The sequence below is a fragment of the Eremothecium cymbalariae genome, chromosome 4 (genome assembly GCF_000235365.1).
Source record: "Eremothecium cymbalariae DBVPG#7215 chromosome 4, complete sequence".
Lineage (NCBI taxonomy): Eukaryota > Fungi > Ascomycota > Saccharomycetes > Saccharomycetales > Saccharomycetaceae > Eremothecium > Eremothecium cymbalariae.
The window spans coordinates 218,420-241,210 of NC_016452.1; the positions used below are offsets into that span (position 1 = coordinate 218,420).

At 38.3% G+C, this 22,791-nt stretch overlaps 8 protein-coding genes across 8 annotated transcripts; 4 read left to right on the forward strand and 4 right to left on the reverse strand.

Moving 5' to 3' along the window:
* Positions 1-3: 3 nt before the first annotated feature.
* NDC1 (Ndc1p) lies at positions 4-1,779 on the reverse strand (the record flags this gene model as incomplete). The annotated part of the gene is made up of 1 exon (XM_003645957.1): positions 4-1,779. The coding sequence occupies one exon, from the start codon at positions 1,777-1,779 to the stop codon at positions 4-6; it is 1,776 nt and encodes a 591-aa protein (XP_003646005.1).
* Positions 1,780-2,404: 625 nt separating this feature from the next.
* RAD52 (recombinase RAD52) lies at positions 2,405-3,805 on the forward strand (the record flags this gene model as incomplete). Its single annotated transcript, XM_003645958.1, has 1 exon — positions 2,405-3,805. The coding sequence occupies one exon, from the start codon at positions 2,405-2,407 to the stop codon at positions 3,803-3,805; it is 1,401 nt and encodes a 466-aa protein (XP_003646006.1).
* Positions 3,806-4,109: 304 nt separating this feature from the next.
* TOM1 (E3 ubiquitin-protein ligase TOM1) lies at positions 4,110-13,904 on the forward strand (the record flags this gene model as incomplete). Its single annotated transcript, XM_003645959.1, has 1 exon — positions 4,110-13,904. One exon carries the CDS (start codon positions 4,110-4,112, stop codon positions 13,902-13,904), a length of 9,795 nt encoding a protein of 3,264 aa, XP_003646007.1.
* A 433-nt stretch (positions 13,905-14,337) lies between these two features.
* Ecym_4112 (uncharacterized protein) lies at positions 14,338-16,833 on the reverse strand (the record flags this gene model as incomplete). Its single annotated transcript, XM_003645960.1, has 1 exon — positions 14,338-16,833. The coding sequence occupies one exon, from the start codon at positions 16,831-16,833 to the stop codon at positions 14,338-14,340; it is 2,496 nt and encodes an 831-aa protein (XP_003646008.1).
* Positions 16,834-17,036: 203 nt separating this feature from the next.
* On the forward strand, positions 17,037-19,607 carry AMD1 (AMP deaminase; the record flags this gene model as incomplete). Its single annotated transcript, XM_003645961.1, has 1 exon — positions 17,037-19,607. One exon carries the CDS (start codon positions 17,037-17,039, stop codon positions 19,605-19,607), a length of 2,571 nt encoding a protein of 856 aa, XP_003646009.1.
* An 85-nt stretch (positions 19,608-19,692) lies between these two features.
* PFA5 (palmitoyltransferase PFA5) lies at positions 19,693-20,811 on the reverse strand (the record flags this gene model as incomplete). The annotated part of the gene is made up of 1 exon (XM_003645962.1): positions 19,693-20,811. One exon carries the CDS (start codon positions 20,809-20,811, stop codon positions 19,693-19,695), a length of 1,119 nt encoding a protein of 372 aa, XP_003646010.1.
* A 205-nt stretch (positions 20,812-21,016) lies between these two features.
* Positions 21,017-21,985, forward strand: TFB3 (TFIIH/NER complex subunit TFB3; the record flags this gene model as incomplete). Its single annotated transcript, XM_003645963.1, has 1 exon — positions 21,017-21,985. The coding sequence occupies one exon, from the start codon at positions 21,017-21,019 to the stop codon at positions 21,983-21,985; it is 969 nt and encodes a 322-aa protein (XP_003646011.1).
* A 116-nt stretch (positions 21,986-22,101) lies between these two features.
* Positions 22,102-22,626, reverse strand: CGI121 (Cgi121p; the record flags this gene model as incomplete). The annotated part of the gene is made up of 2 exons (XM_003645964.1): positions 22,102-22,308; positions 22,372-22,626. The coding sequence occupies 2 exons, from the start codon at positions 22,624-22,626 to the stop codon at positions 22,102-22,104; spliced, it is 462 nt and encodes a 153-aa protein (XP_003646012.1).
* Positions 22,627-22,791: the final 165 nt, after the last annotated feature.

Sequence of the window (22,791 nt, forward strand, 5' to 3'; positions counted from 1 at the left end):
ATTTTATTCATTAAAGATTTGCAGCACCCACTGACTTAATTTAACGACATCATCATCTAAGTAAACATCGTTTAACAACTCGTTGTACTTTAAGACGATTTCTAAAAAGGCATTTATTGCCAAATCGTATAGTATCGATATGGCGTCCGAGCTCACATGTCGTTCTGGAGCTTCCCATTCCACAAAGGCGCCTAAAGATCCCACACACCTCTCTAAAATTTTTAATACTTCTCCAACGGAGGATACCACACTACCCTTTGGGTCTTCATCTAAGGAATTTATCAACATCCCCATAAGAGCAATGACACATTCTGCATAACAGCTAGGTAAAGGAATTAATTTTTCTGCTTGTCTTTTTCTTGATATCGTCCATAGTTCAAAGAACGACAAAGGTCTAATTGCGTTAGATGAGTCTGTCTGGGATGGGAAGAAGAAGGAACTCACCATTTTCGCAAAATAGCTAACAACATCCTGGACTATATTCAACAAGTTAGTTTGTTGTGTAAATATTGGTGGATTATATGATTGAGAAGGGTGATTGAACTGTAGCGCACTATGGCGATTCAAATATAAATTATTGTTGTCCAAATTAATCCGACGAGAAAATTCATCCGCCGATATTGGCGCAGAACCGGCGGTGTGCATCTGTGACCCCGAAAGAGTTGTAGCTGCCGGTCTATTACCAAATAGAATGTCATCCTGAGATAGAGGGGATAATAATCTTTGCTTGGATTGAGAAGAATTTTCCTTTGAGTGTGCTTCTAAAGTTTTTAAAAATGTAGTAATGCTGGTATTCGACTCCTGGATTGTAAGTAAGCATTCCCTTAGTATATTTGACCATATGTGGGAATTCCCATAGCGAGTATGATATATTGGAATCCTCAGCTGTACATCGGGAGACGTAGCTCTATAAGACAACTCTTGAAATGCAGTCAATCTTGTAAACAACCTTTTTGAACTCAAACCAGTGACTAACGTTTCCATAGGGGTTGATGATAAAGAAGAAATAGGCTTACCCTTGTGTAAACAGCCTATTGACAAATAAGCATTAAACGCAATGTTTGTCAAATCCCATAACTGGAAGGTAATAAATGAAATCAAGGAACATTGTAAATGTGCCAAAAAACCAGCAGACAACCGCGATGTTAATGCAAAATAACAAAACGGCTGAACAACAAATACAATAATTGTCAAAATTCCACATTTGATAAAAGAATCATAGAGTCTGGAAGAGATAAAAGATTGATGGCTTTGATGCTTGTACCCATAAGTGAAGCTCAACCTTCCTAGATCAAAACTAAGCTGCTGCACGGCAAAAAAAACCGGATTCAAAAACCACACATTCAATCGTTGATACACCGGAGAAACATAATACCACGTATCGTATACTACCCCATTGAGAGTCCAAGATATTAGCATACCACTTGCAATATACGTAACCAAGTGAAGCAGGAACTTAGCGGAACAAAATTCACCATAAATAAAGGAAATCATATTCGTATACCCCAAAAATTGAACATGCAGGTAGTTTTTTCTTGTAATGATCACCAACAATAGCGCAACATACAATAGCACAGTTTTTATCGGAATTAGCAGAAATCTCTCCCATGCAGTGGTCTCCCATCTCGATAAAACCGTGAGAATTGTACCCACTATAATAGTCAACGTCAACAACAACCTTACTGCTAGATGGTTAAACCTCGTCTTGCAAATATCGCTAAATATAGCATGATAACTATATCTGGAATTCAATGGCGCAGGCACAGAAGAGGCATACATATCGCTGGACCTCAAGCTACAGAACCTCTCTGAATATTGCTTGAGTTGTATGTTTACAATCTAATTTAATAAAGGTAATGTCATATAATGTTTAATAGAAAATTTTGTTGATAAATATCTTGTCCGATATCAAGAGGAACCGCCGGCACTAGCCTCCGGACACATACTCTAGAAGGATGTGCGTACGAAATTAAGACTTACGAGGCTGCGTTTCCAGGCTAACTACGCGAGTCATTTGCTGGCATGTGTGTCTTATGATGTATGGCTAGACTAGTTTTATTTATTCTCTTTTCACTACTACGTTATACGTTGTTTTTAGTTCGTTGTGCTGTGAAACACCAAGATGCTGGCTATATACATGTATAGTTATGATAGAGAGATAAGTTAGGCACTGGCACAACAAGATTCCCAGCGTATAATTAAGCCTTGCTAACAGACTTTAAAATTGCTGATGGGGAACGTAAAGCTATACTTATACGTTTCCATTGATGATGTGTAGGCAAAAGTGTTTATGGTGTTACGCGAAGAGTGACTGAATTTTATTGCCACCTACTTTTATCGTCATATCCATAAACAAACAGCGGATAAGGTTTGTTGGAAGAACAGCAGATAGACTCTGGTTAGCATGTCAGATGACAAGAAGGGCCATATGGGGAGCTTTGAAGATATTCAGAGCAAGTTAGATAAACGACTTGGGCCGGAGTACATTTCTAAGAGAATTGGGCACGGATCTACGAGAGTTGCTTATATTGAGGGATGGAAAGCCATCAACTTAGCCAATCAGATATTTGGGTTCAACGGATGGTCCAGTGAGGTTAAAAGCGTAACTGTTGATTTCATGGACGAAAAACAAGGACGGTTTACGATTGGGTGTACGGCTATCGTGCGTGTAACTTTAGGTGATGGGACGTTTAGAGAGGATATTGGTTATGGAACTGTGGACAATGAACGTAGGAAGTCAGCTGCATTCGAAAGAGCTAAAAAATCTGCAGTTACAGATGCGTTGAAGCGTAGTTTACGGTCTTTTGGAAATGCTTTGGGCAACTGTTTGTACGATAAAGATTTTCTTTCCAGGATAGATAAGGTAAAATTCGAGCCGCCTGATTTCGATGAGGGGAATCTCTTCAGACCTGCTGATGAGATCAGTGAAGTGTCACGGTCTAATACAGTTCCAGAGCATCATGATGGCCCAATAGTCAAAAAGCGTAATCTAGTACAAGTCGCTCATGCTCAGGTAGCCGCGGCAACTGCAGCCTCGAGGCCAAGTAACGTACGACCAAGTACCTACCATACAGAAGGGGCCGTTGAAGACACAGAATTACCACAAGAGGAAGCTACTTATGCTCCACAGCGATCACCTACCGAAAATGAGCATGAAGATCTTCTGGATGATTCCTTCATGTTCAGCGATGAATTACAAGATGATGATCTAATGAACATCGGTTCGGTGAAAAAACCTCCTATTGCATCAGCTGGTATGCATGCTCCAGCCCAAATAGCTGTTCATAAGTTGTCCAGACCGACAGTCCCTGGAAAGGATGTTCCTGTGGCGTTTGTTACAGCCAAGGCCGCCCCGAATCTGCAGAACAAAACCCCAATCCCCACAGACCAGATGTTCAATCCCAAATTTCAAGCACAGTCCATCAAGCACACTGTGGATCAATCCACATCTACACATGTAAAGGTAAACGTGCTTAAAGATAAGGGCATCGACCAACACAGAGACAGCTTTTATGCGAAATTTGCTCCTAAAGGTAAGATATTGGATTCCACAGATACCTCTAATACCTCCCACTCAAGTGCGCTGGCACAAGATCACCCAAGGTTATCTCCTAGCCTCTCGCTTATACAAGATGAAAACAATACTAACACTTCCAGCCTGCCAAAACCGACACTGATTGAGCTACCCACCCCGCAACACGCAAAGTCTAACATAGCGTTACCGAAACTGCCCATACAAAGAAGAGAGGTCGGTAGACCAAAGATAAACCATCCAAACTTGCGTAGACCGTCTATACAGCAATGAAGAACCACCTTATCCTACATATTTAGTCAATTTAGCGTAACGTAGCGTTTAATATTGTATAGAGAGCTATAAATATTTGCATCGTCACTTTAGACGTTTATTGAAAATTTCTAGATAGAATTCATCAAAATTCTCATTACATTATCTACAACTAAACCTCATCTGCAGCAAGGCCATCGACATTGATAATAAGCCAAGTTTGAAATTCCTTTAAAGGCTGTTGTTACCACCGATCAAGACTCATAATATAGTTTTTTATTCCTGCCCCTTACCCCTTGTGTCTGTGTTTTAGTTCCTTTTTCCAATGGTGGTAACCTTAACCAAGTTAGAAAAATTACAGAAAGCGGAGAAATCCAAGACTTTCAAGCCATTAATAGACGAATTAATTCAATGTGATGATAGTGAATTTTTCGGTAAACTGGCCCAGATCACTCAATGGGATCGATCCAAAGACGATCTTTTTGTTTGGATTCCTGTTCTTGACCGGATGGACGGTATATTGAGCGGAATCGTAAACAAGTATAAATACAAGTCAGATGACTGGAAGAAGAATCCTGTCAGACTAGTTGAGATGGCTAAAGAGGATGAGGATAATGTGAATACGCTGCTTCTTTTTACCTGCCGTTTGTTGAATAACACTTCAAATCGCTCTCTGTACTCCTCGTTGGATGTTATGAGCCATTTGTTAAGCTGTCCCAATTTTAGGATTAAATTAGGTGCTATGAAGGTTGTGGCGACGATTGGGGAAAGACATGTAGTTGCGCGCCATCGGATTGAGAGTTCTAGTGTTCTGGCTAGTCAAAAGTTGAAGAAGAAATGCCTAAGTTTGGCGCTATGTTTGCCATCATCTACCACTGATGATAGTTCGGATCATTTTTCCTTAGTTGACCTATTCTTTGATAAAAGGAAGTATCCTTCCAAGTGGTCTTCTTTCCAGTATACATATTATATTACCAAAAAACAGGGAACTCAGCAGTCACCTCAGAAACATAATCAGATTTCTTCCATGAAACAGTTTATCCTGACAAACGAAGAGTTGAAGTCTGTTACCTTGCAACAGATATTTGATAAGGCTATGGAAGAATTGCCTTCTGATTTCTGGTTTGAGTTCTCTCTGCAGGCTACAATTGCGAAAGCATTTAGCGATGATTCCGCTGAAAATATCCAACTAAGGAATCTAATTATCCAAACAAAGTTTGCCGCTATTGCATTTGCCAATGCAATATACATTCCTCCTCAAGTTAGTTCGAAATTGTTTGAGATGGATCCATATGCTTTCAATAACTTAACCGATTTCATTTCGTTATCAGAAACGAAGCTACCGAAGGATCTAAGAACCGATGCTCTATTCGCACTCGAGTGTATTTCTCTTAAGCATGTGTGGTGTTCTGATATTGTAAGAAACCTCGGAGGTAATATGTCACATGGCTTACTATTCCAAATTCTAAGGTATATTGCAAAGGTGATAAGAGAAGACCTTGAAGATGAAGTCGATGAGGAATATAACGTCCGATTCTTTTATTTAATTTCGAATTTAGCCGATGTGAAAACTCTTCAGGAATCGTTAATATCAGCCGGGCTTATTTCGAGCCTCTTAGAAATCATCTCAATCAAAAATAGCAAATACAAGCGTACGCTGGCTTCCGCTGCTCATCTTCTGGAGGATGTGATCAGTGATGCTGATGCAACTGCTGAATTTATCAACAATAATGGTTTTAACATTTTGATCGAAACTGTAACAAATGAAGTTAATTTTGCATTGGAACATCCTGATTTTGGAGAGCCTCCAAAATACTCTGTTGTTTACTACTCTATTTCATTCCGACAACTTGGGTTTATCAGAAGCTTGTTGAAACTGGTCTTGAAATTGTTGAAGACGGACTCAGGTGATAGAATTCGGAATTTGATTGATTCTCCAATTCTACTTGCTTTTAATAAAATTTTGGAGAATAGGCCTGTATTTGGCTTCACGCTGGTTTCTCATGCATTAGATGTTGTTCAAACGATTATAAATACTGAGCCGACCATCTATCAGGTACTTGTGGAATCTGGAACTGTGTCTTATATAATAAATCAGTTTGAACAGTTTCTGGGTCCAACCAGTGCTTTATTGTGTATGCTTCCGGAAGTTATTTCAGCTATATGTCTGAACAATGATGGGCTGAAACAAGTGAGAGAGAAAGATTTGCTAAAGTACTTGTTCCAAGTTATAAAGACTCCTGAGTTTGCTAAAATATTATCGTGGGAGGATCAGGCAGTTAGCTATGGTGTTGCTCTTGATGAGCTCGCAAGACATTATCCTGAGTTGAAACCTTGTATTGAAAATTATTTTGTGGAAACTGTTAAAGAGTTACCATCATTAATGAACTTTACTCATGTATACTTGTACGAATCAACCACTGGTGCACCTAAGTTCTACCTTTCTGAAAATGATGAGATCATTGATAATGAAAAAAACTCCGACGAAATCGCATTTTGGGAAGTTCAAGAGTCTTCCCCTATAATTGATTGTTTCTCTGGTGTTTTCTACTCTATGGCATCAGAGAATGTTACATGGGCTGACTTAACAGATAAAATTGGGTTCCAAGAATTTTTACGTGTTGTTATTCCGGAGAAGCCGACTTTTGACTACATCAATTCACAAACACTCTTAAACTTTACAGATGTTTTAAAAATGTTTGATGATGAGCGCAGGTCATATGCTTTACCAGAGCTGTTGAAAATCCTTGATTCCAAATTTATGGAACTCGAAGAATTTCTGTCATATGATTTTGAGAACTCTTATATTTTGAATGAATGCCATGCTGATGTAGAGCTGGTACTTCAACGACTCCACGTTTTGAATGTTATACTTTATATTATGACAGACATGTATATCAATATCACTACACTATTTCCAGTTAGGGTTATTCAAATTATGGAATTTTTTGAAAAAAATGGCTTTCAGTTGATCACCAATCTGAGAAAGTTGTTCCAAAGATGTGTATTGGAGGAAACTTATATTAGATCCACGCTGCCACCATCTGTAGCGGAAGAAACTATTTCCCCAAGCATAAGTTTTGTTCCACCTATAGTAATCCATAAAGATACCCCTCTAAAAGTAGAAGCAAGGCAAGATAAAACATCTGCCGTTTACAAGAATACTCTAGAAACCAGACATGTATTCCAGAAACTCCAATCATGGATTTCAATGTTGTTTAGGTGCTTCCTAAGATTAACTCATGCTCGTAAGATGAATGTTGAATGCTACGATCGCGCTTTAGAAGTAAGAGTATTTGATAAAGTTGTGGAAGAGTTAATTAAAATGCTGGACCTGAATTACCTAGACACACATATGAGTTATTTTTTGGTGATATTAGATTTTAATACTCATGTATTCACATGTCCAAAGGCTTCTTTAACAATGTCAGATGGTGCCATTCAGACGATGCCTGCATTTCTCTTTTATCAAGCGGGTGGTTTCAAAATTTATCACACTTTAATAAAAAAATTATCCAAGAAGCTTCTAAGTTTCGATTGCATTGAAGCCATTGAAAATGTCGATTATGTTAAAGATCAGGATGACGTAATAACTGTCAGTGTTCTAATGAATTCAATTTCATTTATGAACAGGTGTATTCAACTGGAGACTATGGAAAACATTAGGTCTATTTCAGAATATTATCCATTTGATGATATTTACTACAATCTTACTCGTGCATTAATTGTACCAGTTAAAATTTTAGCTCTTGGCGCTATCACTGAGATTTTTAAGGAAGGTGATGTTTTTGATACCGAGAGAAGGCGAATTCCATATTCCGTATTCAAGCAAATCCTTAACCTCTTGAAAAATATTTACAATAGCACATTTGAGCTAGAAGAAAATACTGAAATCTATGAATTGAGATGGGATTTGATGCCTGTGTCTCATCGAAAGGTTGAAATGCTGAAGGCTTGTGGTATCTCTGCTGATATTGCAGTTGGTTATTTAGAGGAGGAGAAAGACGACTTGCCAGTCCACGTGAAACCTGATGTGTTTTCAGAAGACGAATGGAAACGTTATATAGAAGAAAGAAAGTCTGGTAAGTGGGTAATGGACATTCAGCCTTTACCGCCTCAATACAAAGATATTTCTACCCGAGAACAATTATCGAACATGAGAACAGAATTCTATCAAGATGGGTTTGAGTCAGGAATATTAAAGATTTTACAGCACTATCCAAAATTAATTAATGCAATTTCTCATATGTTTTTTGAAATGTATGGAGAACTTGGATTCCCTCATACAAGCATGTTAGAAGATCTTCAAGAAATGATGAACAATATTTCTATTGATGATTCTAATAGGCTAGCTCCTGTGATCCATTTATTTGGTATATTTTTGAACGATAAAAATATCTACGATCAAGCCAAAAAGGAAATATTCAAGTTTGTTTCGTATTTGTCAAAATGTCTACATCCAGAATATGTGAATTATAGCTGGTTTTCGAAAGCGCTATATGTATATGAGATTATATTTGCCAAATCAGAAACTCCAGAAGTATCATCTTTACCAGATAACATCACTGTGTCATTTGCCTCGATTCCAATTGTTTATAGAATTCCGCAAAGGGAGAAGGAATTAATATTTAACTCTTTGATTCGGGTAAATGAGATTACTGATTTCTATTCAGCCCTTGCAATTTCTAGAATCCTAATTCTATATACTAGGGAGGAACAATATGCTCAAGAAGTTACACAGTCAGGGATTTTGTCTAAGCTTTTGAAAGTGATCGGTACAAATCAAAAATTTGAGAAGATAAACTACTTGGAGTCTTCTTACCTCTTATTAGCTAGGAGATGTTTTGAGACCAGTGAAATCGTGTCCAACTTGATCGAATACGAATTGTCAAGAGCGTTTACTACAAGGGCTATTGGGGACCATAAAGAAAAATTGCGTGATTTGCCTGGATTGATTACGGAAAAGGCCAGTGTTGTTATGAGGAATCCAGATATTTTTGTGAATAAAATTTCTGAAACTGCCAGGTTCGAAGAATTCGTATCTCCAACAGAATTGGAAAACTTGAGTGTCAGAAGATATATGGAAGAAAAGGATGAAGAGATGTCAGATGACTCCCCATCAGCAGAGAAGGGAACTACGCCAATGACAGGTATAGTTCACTTGTTGCTCTCACAATTGATGGCATCTCATAAGAAAGATTGGGTTGGTGAACCACCGCTTACTGCTGAAGAGGAAAATCAAAAAAGCAAGAAAAAGAGTGAAGAAGTTAAGGTGTCCAGAAATCCGGTTTGTGCTTATATGATATTTCTTTTGAAGGTTTTGACTGAATTGGTGAGTAGTTACAAGCAAAGCAAATTCGAATTTTTGACGTATAACAAAAAGAATTTCTATAATGAAACTCCAAAACCAAGAGCAACTGCACTTAACTTCTTCTTATATCAGCTTCTAGACACAAATACTCAAGATATGGATAAATATGAGAGTAAAAGGAGAGATGCCATCAGTGGACTGGCTAAAGACACTATTATAGGATTTGCTTCTTCTGTTCAAGACAAAGAAACAAAAAAATTGGATCCAAAAATAGTTGATTCCGATATGACTTATATTAGGAGATTCACAATCGAAGCTATATCGAAAGCTTTGAAAGAGGCAAGTGTTTCTCCCAAAGCTATTGATGCCAATGCAGGAAAGCTATTCGGTTGGTTCCATTTAACTTCGTCTTTATTAGTCGTAGATAAAGGATATTTGTTTTCTGTGCTAGATTCCAATAAGTCGGCTAATGACAAATATCAACTTTGTAAGTTGATGATAGAGATGAATTTGCCAGGTACTATTACGGATTGTATGGCCTCCCTTGATCTAAATTATCCATTGACGAAAAAGTTGTTCAACAGTGGTGTAGAGCCATTAAATGCCTTGAATGAAGTTCGGAACAATTTTTCGGACTTGTTTAAAGTGGAAAATAATGAAGACGAAGAAGTAGAAGACGTTGAATCAGACAAAGACGACGTTCCAGATATGTTTAAGAACTCTGCATTGGGTATGTATGACATTGAAGATATTGAAGATGACCACGATGAAGAAAATGAATCATTAATTGGAGATGACGGTGACATTGCATTTGTTGATGATGACGATGGACTGCAGGTTGTTTTCAGTGAAGAAGAAGCACTGCATGAAGATAGCACTGATGTTACCGATACTGACGACAGTGGTTCTGAACAGAATATTAGTTTTGATGGCGAGGGTCACAATGTCACTTTGGAGGTTTTTACAGGCTCAGCTGCGGATGAAATATCCGAGGAAGTGTCCCGGGATATTCAGATAGTATCAGGTACTTCTTCTCAAGAAAGTTATTATACTGATGGCGATGATTCTGAGGGTCTAGAAATGTATGAGGAAGAATATGATTCCGACTTGGATATCGATATGAATGAATCAGAGTTGGGATCATCTAACTGGGAATCTGGACTTTCTGATCTTTCTGATTCAGATGCTTACTCTGACGAGGATAGAACCAATAATACTGGAGACGGCTTTGTAAGATGGTATAGTGATGACGGCGTTGAGTTTGAAGATGATTCTGAAGGTGAAGGAAGGAGAATATTTACCCACTTTTTCCCCAATGAAGAACAATTATTTAGAGTCAATGCGGGCAATTCCTTACATTCTAATGGACGTCATCACCACCGTCATCAAGGGTCAACTCCTTTTACGACGTCTACTATCACTCTTGGTGCGTCCCAAAGGCGCCCCCACAGCATCTTGTCCAATCCCCTAGGTCCATCAGGCTTAGAGGAAGTTGAGAATGATATTGTATCCCACTACTTAGGGACATTTGATTCTGGTAATAGAATGGGGTTGAATCCTGTACCACGGCTGCCTCGTGTTTTACTCTTCGATGGGGAGTTTTTCGATGATAAGTCTTCAGCTGGTATTCTGTTGAAATCTACGACAGCAAGATGGAATGATATATACGAAATGTTCTATGATTCCAAAATCTATGCCAATAATGTTGTCACTACTATAATTTCTAGAATATTTGAACCCAGTGTTGCTATGTTTCAGAAAAGACAAGAGGAAGAAAGAGTTAAACAAAAATTTTCAAAACCAGATGACCAAAGACCAGTGGAAGACCGTAAGAGAAAGCGCCATGAAGTTGATTCTGATGAGGAACATAATGAGGAATCTGAAGAGGTGCAGGAGGAGGAGGAGGAGGAGGAGGGAGGGGGGAGGGGGAGGGAGGGGGATGAAGAGGTTCAAGCACCAGCTTCGCAGTCCCATGAACATCTTGAACCAATTTATGTTACTATTGACGGAGAGCCAGTTAATATCGCTGGTACTGATATGGATGCTGAATTTTTAAATGCATTACCTGAGGATATGAGAGCAGAAGTTTTCGCCCAACATATTAGAGAATATAGAGCGCAGCCCTCTGACCAAGAAAATCAATCGAGAGAAATTGAGCCTGAGTTTTTGAATACCATTCCTGAATCTTTACGCCAAGAAATACTTGCCCAAGAAGCTCCATTAACACGATTATCACGGGCGAATGTTTTGGAAGTTGCTGAAAGGGACCCAGATGAATTTAGTGACTTTGAAGAAGAAGCTGACAGGAATCATGACGACAATGTAGAATCGGAAAAGAAGAAGGTAGAAAGAGTTCATTTTTCTCCTTTAGTTGATCGTTCAGGTATTGCTGCAATCATGAAAGCCGTTTTCATACCTCAACCTTATTTAGCCCGTGAAATATATCATGAGCTTTTCTTTCGTCTATGTTCCAGTAAGCAGAATAGGAGTGACATTATGAATATGCTTCTTCTAATCCTTACTGATGGTATTAATGATCAACATTCTTTGGAGAAAGTTTATAATTTACTATCAAGTAGGGCTGCTACTGCTGCTGGCCCAGTCAATAAAATCTTTCCACGCCAATTGCCACCAGATTGTACTCCATTAATTGTCGCTAATCAATGTATTGAGATTTTACAAAGTATGGTCGATGCTGATACAAAATTGAAATTCTTTTTCATTACAGAACACGAGAATCTGCTGATCAACAAGTCACCTTTGAAGAGCAAAAAAGATATCTTCTCCAAGAATATGAAATGGCCTATTAATTGCTTGTTGGCCCTATTGGATAAGAAGATAATTACTGATGAAGCCGTCTTGATGGACTTGTTAACTAGAATTTTACAAGTTTGTACCAAGCCCATTGCTAGCTTCGTAAAAACTTCGAAGGACAACAACAAGAAGAAGTTTGAAGTTCCTGACATCGAGAAAAAGCATTTAGATTCCGTGGTATCCATTGTGAAGTTAGATTCCTGCAACACAAAAGTATTTCAGCAAACTTTGAATATAATGACCAATTTGTTTGTAATCGAGGAGGCTCATGAAAGATTCACTAAAGAGTTGTCCAATTTGGCTCAAGATACAATCAAAGTATTAGTCAATGACCTTGACGCGTTGGCTAAAGAAATACCTACAGTTCAAAGCGGAACTGAGGTTAACTCTGAAATCATACAGAAATTTACTGTTCCAAGTTCAGATCAATCAAAGTTGTTGAAAGTATTAACTGCAATTGATTATATTTACGTGAACCGGAAAAAAGAGGAAGATGTAACTGTTGATTTATTAATGCCTTTGTATAACAAAATGAAATTGGGTAACATTTGGGTTTCATTGAGTAACTGTCTAACGAAATTTGAAGAGAAACACAAAATGTCAACTTCTGCTACTGTTTTACTGCCATTAATCGAGTCGTTAATGGTAGTTTCGAAACATAGTAAAGTGCGTGAAACTAAAGAGTTTCTGAAATATGAGGCCAAGAAGTGCAACTTTGCAGAAACACCTGTTCAAAACCTTTTCTTTGCATTTACAGATCTGCATAAGAAATTGTTGAATGAGATGATTCGTTCAAATCCTAAACTAATGAGTGGACCATTTTCCTTGTTGGTTAAAAACCCGAAAATTTTAGATTTTGATAACAAACGGTATTATTTTACGGCGCAACTACGTTCTAGTAACCATGACCGTCCGAAAATATCCATCTCTGTTCGGCGTGAACATGTTTTCTTGGACTCTTATAGGTCTTTATTTTTCAAGTCTAACGAAGATATCAAGAATTCGAAGCTTGAAATTGCTTTTAAGGGTGAAGCTGGTGTCGATGCTGGTGGTGTTACAAGAGAATGGTATCAAGTACTATCAAGACAGATGTTTAATCCTGATTATGCATTGTTTTTGCCTGTTGCTTCAGACAAAACAACTTTCCGTCCAAACCGTACATCAGGTATTAATCCAGAACATCTATCTTTCTTCAAATTTATTGGGATGATCATTGGAAAGGCAATTAGTGATCAATGCTTTTTGGACTGTCATTTTAGTCGTGAAGTTTACAAAAATATATTAGGAAAACCGGTATCATTAAAAGATATGGAGTCCTTAGATTTGGATTATTACAAGTCACTAATTTGGATTTTGGAAAATGACATCACCGATATAATTGAGGAAACATTTTCTGTGGAAGCGGACGATTATGGTGAACATAAAATAATTGATTTGATTGAAAATGGTTCGCATGTTGCAGTCACAGAGGAAAATAAGCATGATTACGTGAAAAAAATAGTCGAATATAAGCTACAAACTTCTGTTAAAGTTCAAATGGATAACTTCTTACAAGGTTTTTATGCAATTATTCCCAAAGAACTGATATCAATTTTCGATGAGCAGGAATTAGAGTTACTAATCAGTGGTCTCCCAGATATCGATGTGGACGATTGGAGGAACAATACTACCTATGTGAATTATACGCCAACATGCAAACAAATCAATTACTTCTGGAGAGCTGTGCGTTCGTTCGATAAAGAAGAACGCGCAAAACTGCTGCAGTTTATAACAGGCACAAGTAAAGTTCCCCTAAATGGATTTAAAGAGTTAAGTGGTGTTAATGGCATTAGTAAATTTTCCATTCATAGAGATTACGGCTCGATAGATAGATTGCCGTCTTCCCACACATGCTTTAACCAATTAGATTTACCAGCCTATGATTTATATGAAACATTGCGTGGCTCTTTGCTTTTAGCTATAAATGAGGGTCATGTAGGCTTCGGTATTGCATGATAATGGTTCCTGCTAGTTTAGCTTCAATTTATTATAAATTTGTACGAAGCTCTTCTAATGCAGTATGTTAGTTTATGGAATATGTAGATTGAAAAAGATGGAAGTTATACTATGTCTTATGTTTTAAAAACTGGTGATTAGTTCTACGTGTAACCAGTATAAAGAACTTATTTTATCGATTCTTTACCTTTATCTAAAAGAACTGTTTCATCAACCCGTTGTATATACTAATTAATGCTTATTTCATTAGCAGACAAATCATGTAACCGAGGCTAAGTAAAATGTATAAAAAGAATATAAGACAAATTTTAACGTAGAAAGTATTGGTATTACAAGTTCTTGTGATATTGGATGTTACATACCATTGCCCAAAAGGAGTAGCTGAAGTATGTGAATATTTCTGAGTGAAGTAGCTCTATTATTAAGATAATGATTATTCGAATGGTCCAACCCATTCCCAACACTTCATTATTTCACCATGGACTTCCATTAGCATGGATTTGACGTTAGTATTGCTACTTTCTAGAATATGGACAACCTTATTCCATAATTGGTTCTTGTATTTCAAGTCTACTACATCTACCAACAAAACATCTCTCAATTGAACAGTGCTCAAAAATTTGGGTTCGTCTGAACTTTTGGTTTGCGCTACACACTTCAATTTTTCAATAACTTGAGATTTTAACTGTTCAACCAGTTCTTGTTCTTTGAAACGGCGTTGTAACTTTATCTTGAGTAACTGCAATAGGATCATCATAATTATGACACTCCAGAATATTAGCGTAAACCGTTGGTAAGTTCTATATACTTGTCTTTCAAATTGGCACCTAATGCCAATGTACTTTTTGGATACCGAGCGAAAATATTCTTTTTGCTCTGTAAACTGAAAATGTCTCTCCTGTTCTTGAATGTCATTGGCTTCAAATATGTTGTCGGAGTAGATTTGAATGAGAGCTTTTCGACCTGGGACCTGTAGAAAATGTGTTAGCATAATACGCTCCATTGAATTTGGGAAAAATATAGATTGATTAATACTCACTTGCCTGCAAACGATATCCGATTCAGCTCTTAAGTCTTTAACAACCTGTGTCCATATGTCCTTGAATTCCTCTTCATTTATCCATGGCGCTTTAGATTCAAAAAAAATCTGATACAATTCATCCTCAGAAATTCCACTCATTGTGTCATCTTCACATTCACCACATTGGATACGCGCATTCTTAGTTCTTAATAGTTCCAAGGACTTATGAACTACCTCTGAAACCAACCTCTCTCTCTTGGAATCCTTCGCACAATATTCACTCACAGGAAAGAGGCCATATAGGGAAAAAACGGAAGACGTAACAGCATAATCTGGCTTACATTTGATTTTCATATATGGGTAACAAATAGCGTTTTCTGGGCACGGTAAACATGAGGGTTTAAATTTCTGCAATGTAGTATCTAAATGTTCCAAAAATGGATATTGTTCTGTGTTAGTGAACGTTGGTGAGTTAATTTCATGGCCGCAATATCCAACCAGTACCCTTTGTTCTCTATACCATAAACCGAACAGAATTGGGATGACGATTAAGAGGAAGGTAAAAATCTTTAATAGACTGTGTCCCATATAAGACATAAACTTGTTTAATTTAGAAGACTCGAAATCTGCTAAAACATCCGAATCTGGTTTCTCAATTAAATCCTCTACTTTTTGACATGGTTCATGTGTTTTATGCTCAGATCCCTGTTCCGAAGAAGTCAATAACTCTTCTGTTTTTTTCTTCTTTTTGGCTGTCTGCTTTTCAGCTTTGCCGTTGTGATCTTTACCATTTAATTGTTTTTTTGGTGTCGAAGTGGTAGCAGACTGCTTGCCTACGTTTGCTGCTGTTTTTGTTCTCCGTACGGTTGGATTTGTCGCCACCTTTCTCAAGCTTTGTTGTTCTGATACTTTCTTCGACGCTTTTGGGGTAATGTGTTGATTAGTTCTTGTAGCAGGAGGTGTTGTATCAGTAGATGCATCTTCAGTATCCGTACTAGCTATCTTTTCGCTATCTTCTGGTGCCCCCTTCTTACTTTTCTGTAAAGTAGCTAATTTCAGTTGAAACTCAGGACTGACCTTTAATTTCGAGAGATCAGGCGCAAACTGCTTCCTCATGGGTTGAGTGAAATCATGGGCTTCTATCTTTCCATCAGACTCCTTGTCAAACACCAATACCTTCTTTTGCGTAGGTGTGGATGTAGTAGATAATGATTCATCACTGGAAGTTTCAAATTTATGAATTACCAGCGACCTATGTTCACCCTTAACAGGTGTACGCTTACTTTGAAGTTTAGTTGCAATTGGAGATCTCACAGAACTACGTTCACTATAATCACCAGACTCCTCTTTTTTAACCTTCTTCAGAGGCCCCTTTGTATTCCGCTTCTTCTGAAACTTTCTAGGACTAGACTGTTCCTCAATATCATCCTCGTCATCACGATCATAGTTCTTTCTCTTCCTGGAATTGCCGTTTTTCTGGAATTCGTTAACATCGCTGAATGGACTTGACCCAACTGCACTCCTGACACTCTCAGATACCGAATTCTCTTCCACAGATGTATTAGAAGCTATACGCGTAGACTTTCGTGGCCTGGGACCTTCTTCTACTGAACCCTCCATGCCTTCTCCCTCTGTATTGCTGACCTTGCCCCCATCGAAAACCGATGCCCCCTTCTTCTTCCTCGTTTTCTTCACCCTAAGCACCCCATCCCCACTAGGTAAAGCCTCTCTCTCTTTAATTACATTATCACGTATAGTATCCATATTAGCCTTGAAAAGTTTCACCAAATCTCCCTTCTTGTCGTGTCCACCAAAACTGATGTCGTTTTCCAACAATATCTTCCTCAATTCTGCAACCTTTAGCGACTTAGGATCTAACTCTTGATCCCAGTATTCTTGATCTCCCATAATTGAACGCGATTCCGATCTGATATCTATGATTTAGATCCAAATATTGATCCATTTACAAGTTTACACAGAAATACTAAATAAAAAGAGAAGATTATTTACAAAAACCTTTTGATATATTCGGTTATGCCAGTTTTTGTAGTTTGTTTACCTTTTGCGACCAAAACGGATCTTGGCCGGGTAACAAAAACAACAAGCCCCAAATGGTATCACGTGTTATTCACGTGATACCATTTGGTGTGATCCTTGAATTTTGTTTTCTGCTTACTAAAAGAAAAGCGTTTACTTCAATGACGGCAATTAGGAGAGATGAGCCTCTCTATCGAAACAGACATAGAGTCTTTGGTAAGCGTTCGTGGTTCTGTTCTATTATAATTAAAGTTATGTGTGCCCATGAAAAGATAAAAGACGGTCACAAGGCTGCTAGTGGTGGTTATGGTGGTTCATCTTCTGGCGATAGGAGCGGGCCTATTTCAGATCTGTGTTTCGACACGTCCCTTCAAGAAGGTGGGGCCAGTGTTTTGGGCTCAGCAGGTTATGAAGCATTAGAGGTGCAATCGGTGAATACGAACTTTTCTTATCACGAGGAGAAGAAGCTTTTGGAGCATGGGTCTAAAATGACTGCCCTGGAGCGTGGAATAACGGTGCATGATTTAGAGTCGTCGCACATGCCGCAAATTTTGCATTCGGTGGTCACTGGATCGAACCCGTCGATTAAAGATAGCGGGCTTTCTGTTTCTGCGCAGGAATCTTTGCCGGAGCATCCGTCGTTGAAGTTTGCGGGTTCTACCAATAATAACTTGACCAGTGATCGGTTGTATTCTACGAGCTACAAGATGGGACTGGTTCCTGATGGTAAGGTACCTGATGGCCAGATGCGGTTTCTTGACATTCCTGACAAGGAGTTGGTCAGTTTGTATACAAACGTTAGGGATTGCAGGGATTTGCGTGAGAAGTATCAGAAGGTGTCGTTGCAGCAACAACACCAAAACCCCAAAAACAAACCAGAATGGGAAATTTATCCTCCACCTCCCAAACCGTCCTACAAGTCAGAGACGAAGACTATTCTAGCGGTGCTTAACAAGCCCGATGCCGAGGTGTTTGATTTTAATGCTTGTGAGATACCTGGTGAGGATCCTAACTGGGACTTCTCAACCAATGATGACGATGCTTATGTAGTTTATAAGGCTGGTCAGGATCCAAAGGAATCTGTCATAGCTGATATTCCCAGCCTGAGAGACTATTATGTTGATGTGGAAAAACTGACAATGATCTCATCTGATGGGCCTGCGAAATCTTTTGCCTTCAGGAGACTCCAATACTTGGAGGCGCGCTGGAACATGTACAGTTTATTGAATGAGTACAAGGAGACCGCAGTTTCTAAAAAGAATCCTCATAGGGACTTCTACAATGTGAGAAAGGTTGATACTCACGTCCACCATTCTGCATGTATGAACCAGAAGCACTTACTACGTTTCATCAAGCATAAATTGAGAACTTCTGCCGATCAAGAGGTCATATTCAGAGATGGTAAGGTGTTGACTTTGGCTGAGGTGTTTCAGTCGTTAAATCTTACCGGCTATGACTTGTCTATTGATACTTTGGACATGCATGCCCACAAAGATACTTTCCATAGGTTTGACAAGTTCAATTTGAAGTATAACCCAATAGGTGAATCTCGTCTAAGAGAAATATTTTTGAAAACAGATAATTACATCCACGGTTCATATTTAGCCGAAATTACTAAAGAAGTTATTTCTGATTTAGAGAATTCTAAATATCAGAACTGTGAGTACAGAATCTCTGTCTATGGCCGGTCAATTAATGAATGGGATAAGCTTGCGGATTGGGTCATAGACAACAAGCTTATATCCCATAATGTTAGGTGGCTAATTCAAATTCCTCGTTTGTACGACATCTACAAGAGAACTGGTGCTGTAGCCACATTTAATGACACATCAAGAAACTTATTTCAACCATTATTTGAGGTGACTAAGAATCCACAGTCGCATCCAAAATTACATCTCTTCTTGCAACGTGTTATTGGATTTGACTCTGTCGACGATGAATCTAAGGTGGACAGGCGTTTCTATAAGAAGTTCCCAAAACCTTCCTTGTGGGATTCGGCAGAAAATCCACCGTATTCCTATTACTTGTACTACTTGTACGCAAGTATGGCTTCTTTGAATCAATGGCGAGCCACCCGTGGGTTTAATACTTTGGTATTAAGACCCCATTGTGGTGAAGCAGGAGATCCTGAGCATCTAATATCTGCATACTTGTTGGCTCAGGGCATCTCGCATGGCATATTATTAAGAAAGGTACCATTTGTGCAATATCTGTATTATTTAGATCAGATCGGAATTGCAATGTCCCCATTGTCCAATAATGCGTTGTTCTTAACCTACGATAAGAATCCTTTCCCTAACTACTTCAAGAGAGGTTTAAATGTTTCTCTTTCTACGGATGATCCATTGCAATTTTCATACACTAGAGAACCATTAATTGAAGAATATTCAGTCGCTGCTCAAATTTATAAGTTGTCTAACGTTGACATGTGTGAGCTTGCTAGAAATTCTGTGTTGCAGAGTGGGTGGGAAGTCCGGATTAAGAAACATTGGATAGGTAAGCATTTTGATGAAGAAGGTACGCAAGGGAACGATGTGGAGAAGACTAACGTTCCCAATATCCGTATAAACTACAGGCACGAAACTTTGTCCACAGAATTGGAGCTAATCGACTATTACTCAAGTTTCTACAAACAAGATATGTAGTCAATGAATGCATAATTTATGTCGTCATTCGTTCGACTCGCACTTATATATGTCTATAGTCCGTATATGATACTATTTCATTTCCCTAAACTTCACCGTGGAGACTATCGCAACGTTCTTTAACTTCGTCTCCATATACCCGCAACCTTGTGACATAGTCTCCTTGATTTATCCTATTCAACAAAATGCTTTTGTAATTGTCACTCAAATCTTCACGGTATGGCCCTACAATAGCATTGTAGTACTCTTCATTCCTCGAAACTTGAAAATCTGATATATTAGTTCCAATGGGAATAAACCATAGCCATATGTTTGACCCGATAAATTCCTTTATATTGAGCCAGGCGTTTCTTTTGTTCCAGATGTTATACTGCTCAGCAGGTAGACAATCTACCACATAACGATACCGATCTTCAGGGTTGTACACACAAAAGTAGGCCTTCCTGTGACGTTTAATAGCTTTCTTCTGGATGATATCCAAGGAGGTTCTATTGCATGACATATAAAAGGAGAATACTGCAAAAAGAGGAGTAACAAAAAATGCAAATGCAAGCACCAAAATAAATAAAACGATTATATTCAGGTTTAAAGTCAGATCATGCTCTTTATTGTAGTCAACAATTCTTTTCATAAATAACGCTATGGTGAGACTAGCAGTCACCAAGTAGATAGTGAAATACATGACATATTGCATGAAAAGTTTGTAGTTCTTACGCCCGATTACCGTTCCAAGCCACACACAATAGTGGTCGAACCTTGGCACACAGTATTTTAGTAGCTCAGAATGATGAGAACGTTCTATCTTCAAACTCTGGCAAGTGCTGCACCACATAGGGTAGCCCTGTGGATCGCACTGGTAGATATCTGGAGGTATGACAGAAACCACGACAGTCTCATCTTTTGAGGCAGTGCCCTCATCGCAGGGTGCGTCTGGAATAATTCTGAATGGCAGAACAGTAGGTTGCTTTCCAGGACCAATTACCACTATTTGGATCCATATGTACCAGAGTATCAACGTCAGAAATATATTCATACACGTAAGGAAGACCGCTACTGCGTTATGATGCAAATGATCACGTAATTCCACAAAGCAAAATAGATGACAGTATGCCCATGAACCATAACACATTAAAACAAACTTTACAAATGGCACTGCATATCTATAGTAATTGCTTCTTTTAATATTTTCAGCCCATATTCTCATAACTTCGGTTCACTGATAGTTTTCTTAACCTTTGAACTGAGATTGATTGTTAGTGGTGGTTTTGACATTCAGTTTGTCAAATTAAAACGTCACCGAACTTTAAATGGCAAACTAGACAAAGTCACTAAAAGTGAAACGGCTAAAGCAAAGAACAGGTATCCCACAGAGGGGAAGTTAATGGGTGTCTAAGGCAAGCTATACCACCATGGATGATGATGAGAAGAAGGACATGTGTCCAATTTGTAAGACGGATCGATATTTGTCACCAGATATGAAATTTTTGGTGAATCCGGAGTGTTATCACAAGATTTGTGAATCCTGTGTGGACCGTATATTCAGTTTAGGTCCTGCCCAATGTCCATATGAGGGCTGTGATAAGATATTAAGGAAGAACAAATTCAAGACCCAAATATTTGATGATGTTGATGTAGAGAAGGAGGTAGATATACGAAAAAGGGTTTTCAATGTGTTTAGTAAGAATTTAGAAGACTTTGATGGAGACTTGGATGCTTTCAATAAGTACTTGGAGGAGGTTGAGGATATAATATACAATCTTGATAATGGGGTGGATGTAGCCAAGAATGAAGAGAAGCTTCGTACGTATGAAGAGTTGAATAAGCAGTTGATTATGGCCAATATGGAAAGGAACAAGCAGTTTTTAGAGAACTTTGAGCAACGAAAGAAATTCGAAAAGGAGATGAAGTTAAAGAAGCGTATGTTAGAAAGACAGATAGAAGAAGAGGAACGTGCTAATAAGGAATGGGCCAAGCGGGAGATTGTAAACCAATTATCTTCGAATATTGATGCTGATGAGGTGATTGAGAACGTAAGAAAGACTGTAAAGTTGAAGAAATCATCTGCAAGGAGGAAATTACAAGAATTAAACAAGGTCCTAAGGAATAATCCTTACATGCAGATGTCAAATGGCACTATGAAAAAGCAAGAGAAGGTTCCTTTTACTCCCTTCAATGGAGACAGGGATTTGCTAAAGCGGTTTACCTTAGAGGAAGATAAGTATGAGGATCCGTATATTAAAGATCTACAGACTAGAAAAGCGTACATTGCATCCGGATTTAGGCCTGATTATGTTTACAATCGTGTGTTGACTGAGGCCTTCATGGGGTTAGGCTGCATCATACAAGAGGAATTTAGTGTGGAATCACAGCCCTCTTAATTGTATGGCATGTACCAAAGCTATGGATAATTCGTCTACAGTTTCATGTTTGAAGTTGTTTAGCTTGTAATTCTGCATTATCTGTTAGTTAGTAATTAATCTGTATTTTTATCATTCTATTTTAGCTGTTTCTTACATACCCTCTTGATTAATTCAATATCTGCATATTTTCTGAGGTTATCGTCACTCAATTCAATTTCAGAGCCCTCGATTAGAGATGAAAAGTCTCTCTCTTCTGACGATTCATCCATCGAAGCAACTCTTACTAAAATCAACACCGAGCTGTCTTCTTGAATACCAAAGCTCCTTAAAGCATCGCCAATCTAAATCAATTATAATTAGTAAAATAACTCATGAAACCCAAATATTTAAAAAATCAAACATACATTTGAGGTGGGGGACAAAGAAAGGACGACTTCAGAATTTAAGTTCTTGGACCTCATTTTATTATATTTAACTTCGATAAGGGCCTTGTATACTGCACTCGAAAGTTGTTCCAGGGACAACACATTTCTGGCGTCGATGAACCCAAACGGTAGCTCAGCAACCTTAGAACGAATATCCTGAACATTCACAACATCTTTGAAAAACGCTAACTGAACCTTATAGTCTTTGAACTGTGGTATATGTACATCAAGCATGGTATTCGAACTTGGATAATTCAACCTCTATAAGTGGGACAGTGGATTATAACTGCGTTAAGGTTGCTGCTGTTCGATCATCAAAACGGTATAAAAAAGCTGAACGTTTAAACTTTTCCTAAAAGTGTCACTTACGCCCCAGTAAAGAAAAGCATATCAAAACCA